The sequence below is a fragment of the Podarcis vaucheri genome (genome assembly GCF_965113315.1).
Source record: "Podarcis vaucheri genome assembly, chromosome: 8".
NCBI classification, from domain to species: domain Eukaryota; kingdom Metazoa; phylum Chordata; class Lepidosauria; order Squamata; family Lacertidae; genus Podarcis; species Podarcis vaucheri.
The window spans coordinates 71,811,136-71,827,885 of NC_138766.1; the positions used below are offsets into that span (position 1 = coordinate 71,811,136).

Sequence of the window (16,750 nt, forward strand, 5' to 3'; positions counted from 1 at the left end):
AAATTAAAATTGGGGCTCGTCTTATACATGGGTAGTGCTGAGGGGTGTTTTCTTAATTTGGAGTCCCCCCCCCCAAAAAAAATAGTCTTATACACGGAAAAATACGGTATGTTTTCAAAGTCTGGTTGAAATCATTGTAAACCTGGTGATGAATTGCAAAATCTTACGTCTTTTCGTGACCGTTACTTTTATACTTTTTTTCACACAAAGCAATGCACACAAATCTAGAGAATATTTTACCTGCCAATGTTTCTGAAACAATTTAGTCTGGCTTCTGTATTTTTGCCAGGCCTCGGTGTATAAAAGCCACGCTTTCCAGGTTGATAGAACAGCGGCGCATTGTCATCGCCATCATCTGTATCATCTAATTCCATGTCTACCACACTGCGACTGGAACCATGACGTTTTCTGTTTTCCTTTTTTAAAAAAAAGAGAAGTAAAAAAGGGGTGTTTTTTCCTGCACACTAACGAAGACTGAAATATTCTTCACTGTTACAAGTTGTCTATCAAAACCACATCCAAGGAAAAAAAGAGAATTAAACAAATGGTAAAGTTAATGGAATTGCACACTTAGTTAAAGAGAAAAGTTTAAATAAAATTTAGTTTCATCACCACAGTACTAGACTGAAGGAATCTTTCCCTCTTGCAAACAGTCCAACATATTCCATGCACATAACAGTAAACTAATAAAGGCACTGTTAAAACATTTGTCTTACTTGTACTTTATCAGAAGAATCCAACAATCCAAGGTCTAGGATACTGTCAGCTCCGTTTTCCCTTTTGAACAGAATGAAAGAAAAATATTTAACCAGAGTCAATGTCATGCTTTAAAATTCAATTTAAATGTTATTGTAATATAGTAAAATAAATCACTCTTTTTTTCCCCTTCAAGAAATATGAAAAGAAAAGCGGGCACAGATGGATTTTACTAGCTGCTAAATGATCTGTCTTCCTCTCTCAATATTTTGAATACCCAACGCATAGTTTTCCAGTGGGAAAACAAAGAAAAACAAGTACAAAACCACAGGAATTGTGTAGAGGAGCTACAATGCACAAAAGATCTAATTCAATTTTCCCCCTGTGACAGCTCAAAGCCAGGCGCAATCTGAAAAGGTTTTCCCTTAAGGATTTATCCCTAACGTTAGTTTACCTTCCATGTGCAATAATGAGTTCCATAGCTTCATCCACTCTTGCTCGAAGAGAATCTTCACTGGCAAGCAACAGAAGCAGCTGAGCAGGAGACAATTCCAACAGCATGCCAGTGATCTTGCTTGCGAATGCCTGGGAACGAGAAATTAATATCTTATATTCCATTTTCCCCTAGTCTTCTCCATCTGCTTGGAAATTACAGATTCGGGAAACTTCAGCTGCCCTGGATTCAGCCCCCTGCTGCAACTGGTGCTTGTGGGCTTTTGCATTTATTTAAAGGGAGGCGGAAGCTCTGGGTATGGATCCTGTTACATATTTAGCTGTTGCTCCACTAGAATCCATTTTGAAGCCCTATGCCTAGGGGAGTACAGGATCCTTAACGAGGCCCTATAACTACAAAGAATTGCAGGTCTAAAGCAAAACTCTTTGTATTCTTCAGCTTATTCACTATTCCCCAACATGTCAAGTATATGTAGACACACCCAATTTTTAAGAGGAATACAGTACATATTAAGAAACAATAATGATTTTCGCCACAGTAGACAGAAGAGAACATTAGCCTTACAGGTTGCATTGCTTGTACACGGGGATAAAGTCTTTCACCCAGGGCCTGCCGATGTGCTGGAAGAGGATCAGGGTCATCACTCGGATTCCCTTCTGATGCGGGTCTAAAAGGTCTGGTATCAATGGAGAGCTGCCTTCTAAAGTCCCTTAAAAACAACAGCAATTCATCAGAAATTGTCTTTGCTCTCCGAAAGGTCCGCATCAAATGAACTACAGGGTATGCTCCTGCTGCACTAAAACCCTCCTTCCCCACCTTTTGTCTTGTATCCCAGTAAAGTGGCAGGTGCTTCCTAGTTAATTCTTTTGCTCACTTTTGAGTCCCTGTTTCTGAGGAGCAGTTAATTTAGAGATTTATTTTCTGCCTTTCAATGGAATTCCTGGTGAGAACGAGCAGTTTATTATCCCAAATCATCTCCTGATTTGAAGTTAACTTCAAAAGAAAGCTACTTACCTATCCCTGTCCCTCCGAGAGCCAGTTCGCAAGCCGCTGCTGTTCCTTCTCATTTCTCTTTCGCGCTCCCTTTCCCGATCCCTCTCCCCTCTGTTTCGTAATCTCTGCATGAGACCTTAAAGGGGCAAGACATACTTATGGTTTGTAAACAACGCTCACTTTTGCAACAATGCTCACTTACAAATACTATGAAAGATCATGAAGCTGTGGAAACCAAGGCTGAGGGGAAGAACACAAAATTTAGCTTGTAATCACAATTCCAAATTAAGATTTAAAGACATAAATAAATCAGGCTTGTTCATCAAGTTCTTTTCTACCACCACACAATACTGGAAGTTTACTATAAAATATTTGAAGAAAACAAGGTTAAAATGTAACCCTTCACTGGCTGAAGCCTCAAAAACCAAGCCAAATGCATGTAACTAAAATAAAATCCATTTGCTTTCCCCTGTTTAGTCCTGCTTGTTCCTTTTCCTTTCTTCAGTTGACTCCCCTTTGATGAAGTTTAGCATATAGACTCAAGGCAGGAATCTGTTGTCTTGTATTCTATGGAAATAATACGGAACCAAAGAAGAATTCTGGCAGTCTGACAATTCTTCCTGTTCCCACCCACGCACCCAACGTTCTTAGTGCATCTGCAGGCATCTTTATTTCATGCTAAAATGTTCTACACTATGTTTCAATGAAGGATTGATGGAGAATACAGATTTTCCCCCATCAGAACTGTGTGTATTGTGACCACCTTAAGTGCACAGATTTGTGTTGAGTGCAAAATTCAACATCTTCAGTTTTACTGTTAAATAAGCAGATGTGCCCCTCATGATGATTTGAAAGCCTGAGGATAATGCAGATCCTTGCATAATTTCTTGCCCCTCATCGTGCTTCACTGTTCCAAGTCTTCAATGTTATACATAACACATTTATTACAATATACTTACTTGTATGCGTCCCTTTGTTGGCATTCTGAATACAGTCCAGATTTGGCAGCTTCTCGTTTGACAAAAAAGCTTGTGCAATGGCAGTGTAAAAGCTTCTTGCTACACCACTGCCTTCTCCTGGCTCATCCTTAAATGTGACCTTTACCCTGTGGACAGCCATTGGAGTTGTAGCACATCGGCGACCAAAATGATTGTTGAGCTGCCTCATCGTCTGCTGAATTAAAAGATCTCTATCCCGATCAACCTAGAAAACACATTAGGAGAACACAGTGAAGAACAGACAAGCTAAAGAATGAAAATATGATATACAGCCACACTAGCACCCAAAAACATCCTTCAGCTGCAGCATGCACAGCGATGGCTGGGCTACCATTTTACATCCTAATTTACTGAGGTAAGTAATTGCAAGAGCAACAGGATATCCACAACTGTTCATCTTTTAAATCTAGCTAAACTCAAAAGGATAGCACTAAAACTTCTTACCTCTAGTGTTAAATCTCTAGATTGTTGGTTTCTCAGTTTTTCCATTTCTCGGCGGAATTTAGATTCTTTTACTTCAAACCCACCTAATTCAGTCAAAATCTACAAAGAGAAACAATGTATTAGTAAAAGGAAAGGCCTACAAAACAATCTAGCAGTCTTCATTCAAGAAGATACATACCGATCCTGGTTCCGCTCCTACATCTTCCATGAACACTCTTCCAAATAACTCTAGGGAAAGCCGCCAACGTCCAAGCAGCATATCATGAGAAATAACCATCCCCATAAAACTGCACTGTGGCCTGGCAGACAAAAATTAAAAAAGAACCAGGAGAACAGAGATTACTTTTATTACTTTTAAGCAAGTTAAAATTAGGATTATGTTGTGTTCAGTTGCTGCCAAACAACTCAGTTTCTAGCAGGAAGAGTCAAGTGACAATCTCTCTGCAGTTTCCATCAAGGATTATCTTGATCACAAGCACATGAATTAAATAGCAAGGTAATGTACAAAGAAAAGTGGCACTTGCGAAACCAATGCAAATACCAAAAAGCAATGGTAATTGATAAAATTGAATAAGAACCAATACGGAAACCCTGTGTTCACAACACAGCCATTTCCTCTCTCTTTTTCCTGCTGCTGTTGCCTATCCCAAGCAGTCATTTGCGGCAACACTCCTGACTATGCAGTATTGAGCACAAAGGAGTAAAAGTAAAGGTGTTGTTTTGTAAGTAATGGTACCTGAAGGATGTCAGAGGTGGACCTTCACTTTCAGTCAGTCCAATCTCTGCCAGTAAACTGCTTTTCAGCTGTGCTGCAAGATCATGAGCCGAAGGGCCTGGCTTAGAACTCTCTGATTCTTCAGATGGCACATTTTGTTCTTCTTCCTTCTTCTGCCGATTCTGCATGCTCATAACATTTTTTAAATTTGCTGCGTAAGACATTTTGGTTGGAAGAACCTAAACGAAAGGGCAATGAAACAGGTTTGTCAAACACTGCAGGGTATTTTCATGCTCTAGACTCATCTGCAATACTATTTTGGTACAGTCTGCATATCATCATTAACCATCGTCAACTTTATCATGAAAGAGCTGATCTTGGCTTCTTTGCTCTGCCCCAACAACAAGCAGGAGAAACAAACCTGGCATTATGTCCCAACCAGGGACTCTGGTTTGTTTCACTCAACCAAATGCAATCTGTAAATCAAGACCAAACTTTGCCTCCAGATCATGGTTTGTTTGGAGCAAAACAAACCCCCATCACTGGTTCAGACATAATGCTACAGCCCAGCTTAACGCATCCATAGTGAATCATTAACTCTTGTCATCATGACATGCAAACAAGGTCACTATAGTGCAAGAACCTAAAGTCTAATACTAGCTGAGCCAGAGAGTCTGGATTAACTTGACTGGTCCTATAGAAATCAGTGGGATCAAAGTTCATTTTTATTCATGGATCACTCCACTGAAACAAAGCAAGCCCTAAAAATGTCCAAGCTGATAATATATTATACATAGTATTATAGATTGAGATGAGGAGCTCTCTAAAATAGCAATGTGGAATTTTCAGATCTAATATTCTATGGGAGCAGGCCTTTTCTCTTCCAAATTTAACTTTGCATACACACAAATAGCTATGAACATTTGGAAATATCCATTGTGGATCTAACAAGCCTTTTTTTGAAACATCTTCTATGCATTCCCCACTTGAGGAAAGAGTTAATAGCTATCTGACTGCTCACTAGAGGAGCAGGCAGCAATTGCATTTGGGTAAAGCCTGTCTTCCAGCCACTGCAATTGCGTTTCCAGAGTCTGAAATGAATACTATGGTAATCTTGTGGTTCTTTAAGGCAAGGTAAAGTCCTTAGAAGGCCTGGAAGGGAATTGAGAGTAGTGGATAAAGAAATATGGATATATAAATATATAGACTTGCTCTCATTTTTTTAGCAAAATAAGAGTGAAAAGAGAAAGTGGAGTTACGGAGAGGGAAGGAAGCAATGTTATGAATTTGTAACATGTATCACAATAAATTCATACCTCAAGACAGTTTCTATCCACAGTCACTTCCATTAAACACTTTCCACTATTGGCAGAGGATGAATATAGACCCTGACTTGGCCGACCAAACAAATCTTCTTTTCTAGCATTTGGCTGAAAAAAACCCAGAGGTAATTTACATGTGAGCCAACACTGATGCAGATGCAACTTTCCTGATCACAACGTAAGCAGCTGATCCATGCATCTCTTCTCTACAGTGAGAATTTATTTTTCTTCCTCATATGCCACCATGCTTTGAGGAAGAGTAACATGCCAAAAAACTACTCGCTGTATCAATTCCTGTCCTGCATCTGAGCAAATTAGCTACCCAGACCCAGGAACGGCACTCCAAATGACTATTACAGGGTTTAACCTTAAGGAATATTTTGCTTCACCAACATTAGAACAAGACTGATTAAGGAACTTGGATAGTTAGCTTGTTTTGTAATGGGTGCGGGGGAACTAAGCAAACCAAAAAAAGCTGTTGTTTGGAAAGACGGAAATTGGAATAGTGTACTGTATCTTAACAAAAACAATGTTGACATATTGGACGATAAGGGACTCAACTTCCTACTGCATGTATTAGCAGAAGTTGTGGCTGATTTACAATCTGCTCACAGTTGTTTAACAATGGCTAGTTGTTTAACAATGGCTAAGGTGTCTGGAGTATTAAATTATGTGTACAGCTTAGGAATTAAGCAATTTATGCTTTCTCAGTTAATATTACCTGTAACAGATGTGGCTGGTCTGCTAGTGGAATGGCCTCTGCTAGAGGAACTTCAAAAGGATTGGGTGGAATACAGCCAAGGAATGTCATGGAATCTGATCGCCGGAAGAATGGATGATTTTGGCCTGTTTCAGCTGGAAGGGAGTCGTCATCTTTGTCATTAAGTGTAGCACCTGAAAAGTGTCCAGTTAAAACAAATCATTACAATATAACAGTGATTATCTGATACAGATTTGCTCTGTTACTTTATGCTGATAACACTTCTCCAGTTTTTAAGGACAAAATATCAGTAGTTATTCCACTTTTGTTTGCTTCTTGATTACTAGCTTATATTTTTTCCAAATTATTAAAAATAGTAATTGTGATTTATTATTTATATGCTGCCCATCTGAATGGATTGACCCAGCCACTCTGGGCAGCTTCCAACAAATTAACACCCATAATACTTTTGCAGGTTTAAAATGCTATATAAAAACAAGGAACAGCATTCAACTACCCTTCCCTTTTAAAATATTACTATGACTCCCTGTCTATTTTAAAAATCTCCCCTCTTTTCTACCATTTACTTCTCTTCCTGTGTATCTGAAGAAGTGTGCATGCACACGAAAGCTTATACCAAGAACTTAGTTGGTCTTTAAGGTGCTACAGGAAGGAATTTTTTTATTTTGACTATGGCAGACCAACACGGCTACCCATCTGAAACTTCTCTTCCTTGTCATTTATCTTCCTCCAATCTTGTTGCTTTTCCCTCTTTCACTTCCATTCCTCCCAAAGGAAACTTTGGCATCATAACAGTGATTGCAGCCAGTTCCTTTATTCTTTTCAAATACTTCAAAGCTGAACTTGTCAGATTACTCATTGGATTTCTATTCAGACTGCAGTTCTGCAGACAATTTGTCTTCTTCTTTCAGTCTCTCACTCTCTCTCTGTCTCTCTCTCAGGTGCCCACATCCAACAACACAATCACTTTTTTGCAACTAAGCTACTGGAATTTTCCACCCTACTTTCAGGGGAGAAGCAAAAAGTAGAGAAGGGTGGCAATACAGGTTCCTAGTACCCACATAAACCTGTTCTGGCTAGACTGAAAAATTGAGTAAATTGAGTTTCTAAAGCCTTCTAAATTCAGCCCACTAGAAATTCCATTTTCCAGCATCTACAAAGGAAGTGCAGTCCATGTGAATGCCTACATCTTAAAATGGTATTGCTACTGCCACAAGCCCTTATTTCCTAGCTTCACAAAGTTAAATCTGGGAAAGGAGAGCATAGGAACAAGCAGAGAGGGACAGTGGAGAGCTCATCCAGGGGTCCTAACGTTAGGACTTTTTGGAAGATTCTTTTAAAAACCACACTAGGAATACAAAATGAACTGGTGCAGGTGAACCCATCACTACCATAAACCCCAGAAGCTGACTAGGTAAGTTATTCAGTGGCAGAAGAGACACTATGAACATTTTCTAAGGCACTGAACCCTGGCACTGAAATAGGTCCTACAGCTGACCCCTGAAAAAAACCAGCTAGGACTTCATTTTTATCTATTTTATTGAACAATTATCAATGTCTGTGAATCATTTAAACCCAAGATCCAGAGATATGATCAAGTCTCTATCCAGCTCCCCACAACCCCAAACTGTACAAGTACTAACTTTGATTTGTGTCATCATCATTTTCATGCTCTGAATCTTCATTGTCAAGACCAAGTTCCAAAAGTTCCCGGGTCCTTAAAAAAAAAGTGAATGACAGGTTATTTTAGATGGCACGTGGTACTAAAATTTACAACTAGTGCTACACAAGAAAAATTATTAAAAATATTATATCAGCTATACAGTCCTACAGCTATACCATACACATGCAGTTCCCGCTTTCCTTAGAAATGGTTCATTAAGTGAGTGAGTGCATAAAAAGCTTATGATTTCCATTGATTCCTATGGAGGAAATCCCAATGCGTTCCCATGGCTTGCCGGCCTACTGCTTGCCCCTCCATCCTGAATTACTTCCTGTAAAGCTGCCATTTTCACCAAGATCAGAGTTCTTTGTTGTTGTTTAGTCGTTTAGTCGTGTCCGATTCTTCGTGACCCCATGGACCAGAGCACGCCAGGCACTCCTGTCTTCCACTGCCTCCCGCAGTGTTCTTACTGTGCTCCTATTTCCTCAGTCACAGCTTCATTTGATAGGGGTCGTCCACGTCCAGCTGCTGACCGGAGCTGCAGCCAAAGGAGCCGTCCCACCCCACTCCACCCCATGAAGCTGTGACTAAGGAAAGGAGTCCAATAAGGAGCTTGAGCTAAGTAAAAATGGCAGGTTTAAAAGAGGCAATTCTCAGATATTTGTATACACAGAGGTCCCGCTGCTCAGGTATCTGATTCAGATGTTCAGGTAATGAGGTTAGGGTACAAATTCTTAATGTCTGGATAAATGAAATTTTGTATAATAAGTATTTGGAAAATTAAGACCTACATGTATAGTGTACTCATATTTTTATAATGTAATGTTCTAACTATAAATGCAAGTGAAGGCTTAGTGCCAAACATATTTATTTGTATCATTGTGTGTAACACCTTTCAACAAATTGAAAAGGGTAGTTTAAATCCAAAAAGCTGAATATATTTAAATCCTCCACTATTTTAAAAACAAATTGAAGCACCCAAAGCAACAACATTCATTTCCTAAGAAAAGGATAACTGGGAGAATAGTGTGTTTATGATTATGATGAATGCTTCACTTGCCTTTCAAAAAATACTTTGAAAGACAAAAGAGAAATAATAGGATTGGTATGTGGGTCCTTGTAAATTGGCTTCTATGAAATTATTATGTTTCTCGGTACATTGTTAAATTGTTGTTTCCTGTTGAAAGAGCTTGAGTGCCTGAACTTTGGTTTCGTCAAAGAGCTATGAATATATCCTGGGAGAGGAATGGAGGCATGTGACCATCAATACTATTGCTCTGACCAATGTATCATTCTAGACCACCTTTCTGGTTTGGTACTGGGGGTCCATAACGTTCCCTCCTTCATTTTGCAGATGCCAAAACTGAAAATGTTCATATTTCTAGTGAATTCTCATAACCAGACCAATATTTCAGCAATAGCTAAATTCCAGGTAACACAATACTTGATTACCAGAACTGCATCATCTTCAGCTATACATATATACTAATCTACTGCATATGCTACATATATAACCACAAGACACATGCATTAGTGTTATGAATCAAAGGGGACACCAACGCCCCTGCACAATCTAGCTATATTTCCATTGAGTAATTGGCTTCCGTACCTCTTCCGTTCCAGTTGAGGTGTATCCAAGGTAGTCTGCTGGTTCATTGCTTTAATCCAATAAATGAGAGCTTGAAAAACATATGCTACATGTTTCAATGAGCAGACATCCAAAACTGGAAGAACATCAGAATGCTCATCGTTGTGAGAACGCATCAAGGAGAGGGCGTAATTTAAGAAGTCCCCCCTTGCCGACATCATCCCCTGACGAGCACTAAGCAATGTAGCACGCCTGTAATTATAAATAAAAAAAATTGTTTTGGGCCACAGAAGTGCATAGTTTAAACTGGGGCAAGCCTCCAGCCCTGGGCTGCTTTATTTGGCAATGCTAAGAGAAATACTTGCTTTTTAGACCAGGGGTGGCTAATCTTTTGGTCAGCCAGCCCTCCAAGGGCTACATTTCAGTGTGGACAACTGCACTGAATTGTTGGCTTGTGGTTACTTAGAGGGGGAAACTAAAATACAACTATTAAGGTACATTTGCATACCTTCTGCCCTCCAAAGTTCTTAAGCTAGCTTCTTCTCGTGCTGTCATCCTCTCCCTCCTGGTTGAGTTCTGTGATGCATGAAGTGGGTGGTTTGGGTGCCCTGGGTCTCCAGCAGAGGCAAGGGCAGAACCATAGCGCAACTGCGCTTCGGTGGAGTCCATAATGCTCACCATCCAATTCCACGTGGGTATCAGTTTTTCCTCAACGTAGTTCTAAACCAAATGTGATCAACATTTTGTATACATACGCACAAACATTAAAAATTCAGACAAGTTCTGAACCATACCCCATTGAACCAACTACACAATGTATCCACTTTGTTCGTCGATTCCCCTAAATTTCAGATTGAACTGTTACCTTTACTTAGTTCCCAATCCACCAGTTTTAGGGTCCGGAGGAGGGGAGAAATTTCCCTTCCTAGTGGCCAATATAGGGGGCAGAAGAATGACAATAAGCATGAAACAGTAGTTATTTACTGTTACTATACCAAGGAATTTAAAGGTGTAAGCCAGATTTTGCATTAAAGTCACTCCAGTTTAAACATGGAAATTGGCATATCTTTGTTGCACTTTACCTGCAAATTCACTGCATCCTGGTATGTCAGCTTCACAGCAGCTGGGATCTGAGAGTACACCAGGTGATTGTATTTGGGAATGAGGCCCATCAGATCAGATATTTGTCGGATCACAATGCTATATGCCCTCGCCAAACTGCTTGCCGATGTTAAATAGCTGCTAGCGTTGCTAGCCTCAAGAGCAGCTGCTGCCGCCGCCGCACTTGTGCTGATGGTGCCACTTCGACGCAGGTTTGATGGATCAATATAAATCAAGCCTGCTGAACTTGCTAAAAGTAGAAAGAAACACATTCAGGGGGCGTCAACAGCTAAACAGAAGTGAGCTCCAGTATTAGCACAAAGCAGATTATCAATATTTGATCCTATCCAGTCCATAAATGATTCTTAAAATAACAAAGCACTTCACATAAATTACTTGTACCCCTTCTGATCAAGAAAAAACAAAATCAAAAATCAGTTCACTGGGTAGGAAATCAGAAAAAGTAAGGCCCAGTGGAGAAAAAATAATAATAATAATTATAGTTTTTATAATACCTGCTGGAGCAGAGGTACTAGATGGAGCAGTGCTGGTAGTCCTCTGATTCTGGGTGTTACGTACAGCCCACTGCATTGAGCGGGGTGCCTGGGCGGCACCATTGGCATGAGAGCTGTTTGTTGTTCGCTCCAGAGGCTCGTCTAGCATAAAGGTCTCTTGCTCTATATCATCACTCTGGCTGCTGCTGCTATCTGAATCACTGGTGTCATTGGACTGAGAGTCATCTTCAGAAAAAAATGCTGGAACGCTGCTGGCACCTGTGGGGAAAGATATACTATAAGGGTCACTGATAAGAGAGCAGGGTAAGCTTTATTTATTAGGCCAGAAATCCAAAGTATACTGTGGCACTCAGCTCCTACAAAGGAGGAAAAACTTTTTAAGAAGCACACAAATACTTTCCTACCTCGCGTTTTTTCAACGTGTTTTTAGAAGACGGAGCTGCAGATGCAACCCCACCTTGACACATCCCTCAGGCTGCAAGCATAACAACATTATTAACCTGACAGTTGCTGCTTGATTTTATTTTGTTTTAAATTGTTTTTGTTGCTGTAACCCACCCTAGGACCTTATGGTTCTATTAACAGCAATGAACAACAACAATAATAGTTAAACATTTCTGATTTTCTCCTACAAAACAGTCAAGGTAACTTAAAAAATAAGCAACTTGTAGACTTCAAGGTTTGCCCATCAACCTCTCTCAGACTAGGGGACATATTTAAATTCTTTTAATAATGTACAGCAATATATTGTCCCCCCCCAAAAAAAATATACATAAAAATGAAGGCTGATAAAAAGAATATTACCTGCTTCTGATCCTGCTGTAGCTGCAGTGACAACACTTCTGCGCCCACTGGCATTGTCCTGGTTGCTATGGTTACTCTCACTATCACTCTCAGTTTCTGCTGCTGCTAGAAGATCCAACTCCATATCACTTCCTAATAACAAATTTATAGAATTATGTTAACACAGTGGTCTGCATGATACTATATTTCAGATTCTTCACAAAGCTATCTTTCATTTTAAGCTCTCCCGCTGCTCAACTGTTGAGAAGATTAAGGCACTCCAGTAGGACATTAACTACTGCTTAACTCAACCGCAGAAAGCCATATATTTATCTCACAAGCTTGCCGTTTTTGATACCAATATTACTAATGCACAATTACCAACATGTATAGCAGTACAGTGGTGCCTCGCAAGACGAAAAGAATCCGTTCCGCGAGTCTCTTCATCTTGCGGTTTTTTCGTCTTGCGAAGCAAGCCCATTAGCGGCTTAGCGGATTAGCACTATTAGCGGCTTAGCGGATCAGCTGTTAAGCGGCTTAGCGGCTTAGGATCAGCTGATAAGCGACTTAGCGGCTTGGGGAAAAGGGGGGGGGACCCCGCAGGAACTCACAAGACATTTTCGTCTTGCGAAGCAAGCCCATAGGAAATTCGTTTTGCGAAGCACCTCCAAAACAGAAAACCCTTTCGTCTAGCGGGTTTTCCGTCTTGCAAGGCATTCGTCTTGCGGGGCACCACTGTACAAGTTAGAATGAAATAGGGGGTTGCAGTAGCTTTCTGTTTCGTTTCTAATCAACCCAAAGAAGGTACACTTTACAGTCCCTTGTGTATGGTAAAACCTACGGGTTGCATCCAAACTAAGATAGCCACACTTAGGTTCCATTGAAATAAATGTAGAATGCCAGCCATCACTACCTTCAATGGGACCAAAGTGAGAGGAAATAGGACTCACTGAGGTACAGAGGACTTATTCTGGATCCAACCCTGTGCATGTCTTAAAATTACTAATAAACATGTCCAGGTATCATACCATCTTCATCATGCTCATCATGCTGCCCTTCTGCCTCAGCATTTTCCTCGCCATGTTCTTCTTGCTCATCATGGTGGTCTTCTTCCCCAGCAACCCCCTCTACCACCTCAACCTGAAACAAGAAGATTTTTTTTTTTAACACCATGTAAATGCTTACGATCTTCAAGGATGTTTTGTAAATACAGCTCTCAAAGCTATGGCTGTTTTAGACATTTTCTATATTGTTCAGTACACTTATTTTGCGCTCCATTCCTAGTTTTGGGCCAGCGCTGTAACATTTTGCTACCTTAGGCAAATAACAAAATGGCATCTCGCACCCCTAACTCCACCTACAGAAGTATGGCGTACTGATAGTTGAATCTTATTCTAAGACTGGTAATGGGGCATCTGCCTGCTGTAGAATGTCAAAAGTAAGTGATGCTCTACTATTTTTCAAATATGTGCATTTTTTGTTGCGATGAATATAAAGTGAACACATTGAAAAGTGATGCTGAGTTCATAATAGCTTTTTCTTATTATGTATTTTCTAAATTAAAGAGAACTTTGAGGCTAAAAAGTGGTGCTCATACTCATAAAAGTTGGGAAAAGAGGGCATCAAATTGACTACTCCCAGCTCAAGACAATAGACAAAGCCATTCTCTAAGGTACCACAGGACTTTCTGCTGCTAGAGGCTAACATGGATTCATTTCTGGTAGTGTGTAACACCAAGGTTGTACACTCATTTACATCCCAAATTGCAGTATAGCTGAAACTTCACAAGCCAACTTATTATTTTGCACTCTAGTACTAGATTCATTTAACATTTGCACTGATATCTACTTTAAAAGAAATAGAAAGTTGCCCATTGAAAACAATTAAGACAACAACCTCTTCAACATCTGCTGACACAATGTCATCTTGTTCTTCATCTCTGCCACGAACTGGTTGAGACTGACTGATCCGTCTTTGCTGTGGATTTCTAATAATATAGGACGACTGAGACTGACTGGAACTACAAGAAAGAAAGAAGCCTTTTTTAAAAATACAATTATATATTTACACAGCATCATCATCACATATGATTTTCTTCTCTTCACACAACAGTATCAACTTTAATACAGCAGACAAAAGAACCCCCATAAGTATATTAACATTAGTTTAAAATAGTCAGTTGAATATAATAGATTTCCCTTCTTGTTTTTGATAGCTTCTTCATTTAAGTTATTTTGAGCTACCAGCCCAGTCCACTTCCCATGTTAGCTGTACACCTTGTTCTACCTATGGCTTGTTTAACAAAACCACAAGCCATCTCACAGATGAACAAAGGAGCCTCAGCTTGTTTCTCCAAAGCTTGGTTTGTCTGCCAGCTGCTCCTGCTTTGCGCCTCTCTACCATAGTGAATGTCTGAGGATGGAGGGCCAAAACATATATGATTTAGAAGAATGAATTTATAATGATAAACATTAAGGAGCATTACCTGCTGGATTGATCAGATGATGGCCGGGGAGGTAGTGGTTCTACTGAGAACAGTTCTTCGCTGCCTTGCATAGCATCTATACTAGTGCTTGCCAATGTAAAAGGTGCCGTAGGACGTGCAATACCCATTCTGACTGGGATAATGAGGGATTCCGCTACATTGCACAATTCCTCCACAGCGTAAGGTAGCAAAGCTTGGAATACACGCTTGCATTTCCCAATTGGCTGTGGAATGAAGTTACTGGAAACAAGACGTGGGAAGGGAAAACACTGACATCAACAGCCACATTCAAAAAGGTTCAGAATACACAAAAACCAGAGCAGGTTGTTTAATGGTTTTGTATTTGCACAACTATTTATCTGTTCATCCTGTTCAGTCAATAGTCAAGCTGCACTGCTTCCCCCTTAACACTGCTAAAATACAGCCCTTCTTTCTGTCTCTTGGGCAAAAATTCTGGTCCCCACCTCTAGTCTAGTGGTTGGCCCACTGTTCCACTAGCAGCCCGGTGGATACAAAACAGTATGTTGAACTTTACCTTAAAACTGAAAGAAAGTTAGAAGTATATTATACAGTTGGAGCACTACATTTATGGGGAAAGACTCAAAACACAACAGGTTTAATTATAAAACGGTGACTAACCCATTCATGTAGCTTTTCATAAATCAAAGCATTTTATTTACTCTGCAGTCTTTATAGCAATATGAATCAGAGGCATTGGGTGGTACCCAAGTTATACGGCCATGGCAGGCTTTGGCTTACAGATGGTGGGGGGACAGTGCTACTATGCGGGATGCTGTATGGAGACATTCATCCCCATTTGTTCCTATGTTTCAGGATACACAGCATGAGAAAGCCCCCAAGGTTTCTGTGTAACAATGCTATCTGTAGACACAGATGTTTCATTGTACTAGCTTTTGAAACATGGTTTGAATTTACTCTCCAGAGGACTGTTTCCAGTTGATGTGTACACCACCTACAAAATACAATGACATCTACCCTTGAAGATGATCTGGACGTTGCAGATGGAGCAGAACATGGCCACATGGCAGGAGCGGTACAGCAAGATGGGGCCACACAACACCAATCCTGCCTGAACTACACTGGCTACCTATTTTTTTGGTGCTGGGTCCAACTCAAGGTCTTTATATACTAAAGCGCCAACAACTTAGGACCTCACTACCTGCTAGTTCTCTCCTTATCTGCCAAGTCAGGCCTTGCAATCTGCTGGAGGCAGCTCATTTTGCAAACCAGCCAGTGAGCATAGCTCACTATGCGGGGGGTGACATGGTCTTTCTGGGTAGCCTCGCACTTGCAGAACTCCCTCCCTATGGGGATCAAGTTGTCCCTCCAACAGTTTTTACAAAGCAGCTTCATTCACACAGGGATTTGGGAGACGTCTGAGAGCAAATGGCTACTCTTGATGCTACTGAACTGTTGAGGGGCATTTTATAAATAAAAAATCTTAAGCATTCTCTCTCACTGCCCCAAGCAGTAATTCAAGTTTTTTTATATTAAAAAAGCTTACTTTTTCTTTTTTGAGGAAGCCATTTCCACACTGAGGATAACAAAAACTCTTGCCACAGAACGCAGAAACCTCATTGTAACAGAAATTGCTTCTTCTCTGCGACCTGGAGTATATTTGTTCTGCAGTTCCTTTACAAGTGTCCCCAGCAAAGTATCTAAAAGCTGCAAAGAAAAGTTTACTGGAGCAAATGTCTACTACGGCTACGCAACCATGCAAATTCTTGTGCAAAGGAACTGAATACATAAGAGTTAAGACAAACTTGCCACAACTTAGATCTGCTAATCACATTAACATTCATACCTTCTAAGCGCATAAGCATCGAATGGACAAATTTTTTTGGCACAGTGTTATTTAAATATGCCTTACCAGTATGTCTGCTGTACACTTTACAATAAGGCAGTGTGTAAAACAATCCAGCCGAATAGTTCCACTTTGCTGATTAAGATACACTTGTTCTTCAGGCAACAGATGACCAATCCTACTGCTTGCACTAAGACTTGGAAAAAAGCAAAAGAAAGCAGGGAAAGAGGAAAAATAATGTAAGTTGCCAAGTCTATGATACAAAGTCAGTGCTCAAAAGTGTAATCACAACTAGTTCGTTAATACACACGGGTCTTTGTTCTCCTGTGAGCCAAACATGATCATAGACTTCAGTGCATTCCAATCTTGCAAAACCCGTTCCAAGGCAAGCTGTGCAAATCGTGGAGGTTCTAAATCATGATCTGGCATATCCGAATCTAAAGCCAA

At 40.3% G+C, this 16,750-nt stretch overlaps 1 protein-coding gene across 8 annotated transcripts in view; it reads right to left on the bottom strand.

Moving 5' to 3' along the window:
- The window catches only part of UBR5 (ubiquitin protein ligase E3 component n-recognin 5), a 66,755-nt gene that overhangs the window by 5,531 nt on the left and 44,474 nt on the right, over positions 1–16,750 (bottom strand). For 6 of the 8 annotated variants that reach the window (XM_082235388.1, XM_082235390.1, XM_082235389.1 and 3 more), the window contains 23 exons: positions 16,614–16,740; positions 16,370–16,499; positions 16,004–16,164; positions 14,479–14,718; positions 13,890–14,013; positions 13,022–13,133; positions 12,015–12,146; positions 11,211–11,468; positions 10,677–10,945; positions 10,103–10,314; positions 9,616–9,846; positions 7,987–8,060; positions 6,344–6,516; positions 5,617–5,730; positions 4,322–4,539; positions 3,764–3,884; positions 3,586–3,684; positions 3,103–3,346; positions 2,165–2,279; positions 1,715–1,859; positions 1,151–1,281; positions 717–777; positions 241–416 (listed from right to left, as the gene is read on the bottom strand). In XM_082235388.1, the coding sequence (XP_082091514.1) occupies positions 241–416; positions 717–777; positions 1,151–1,281; positions 1,715–1,859; positions 2,165–2,279; positions 3,103–3,346; positions 3,586–3,684; positions 3,764–3,884; positions 4,322–4,539; positions 5,617–5,730; positions 6,344–6,516; positions 7,987–8,060; positions 9,616–9,846; positions 10,103–10,314; positions 10,677–10,945; positions 11,211–11,468; positions 12,015–12,146; positions 13,022–13,133; positions 13,890–14,013; positions 14,479–14,718; positions 16,004–16,164; positions 16,370–16,499; positions 16,614–16,740 (3,667 nt within the window). The remainder of the gene's footprint in view (positions 1–240; positions 417–716; positions 778–1,150; positions 1,282–1,714; positions 1,860–2,164; positions 2,280–3,102; positions 3,347–3,585; positions 3,685–3,763; positions 3,885–4,321; positions 4,540–5,616; positions 5,731–6,343; positions 6,517–7,986; positions 8,061–9,615; positions 9,847–10,102; positions 10,315–10,676; positions 10,946–11,210; positions 11,469–12,014; positions 12,147–13,021; positions 13,134–13,889; positions 14,014–14,478; positions 14,719–16,003; positions 16,165–16,369; positions 16,500–16,613; positions 16,741–16,750) is intronic. The other 2 variants (XM_082235385.1, XM_082235386.1) reach the window with 2 other exon arrangements.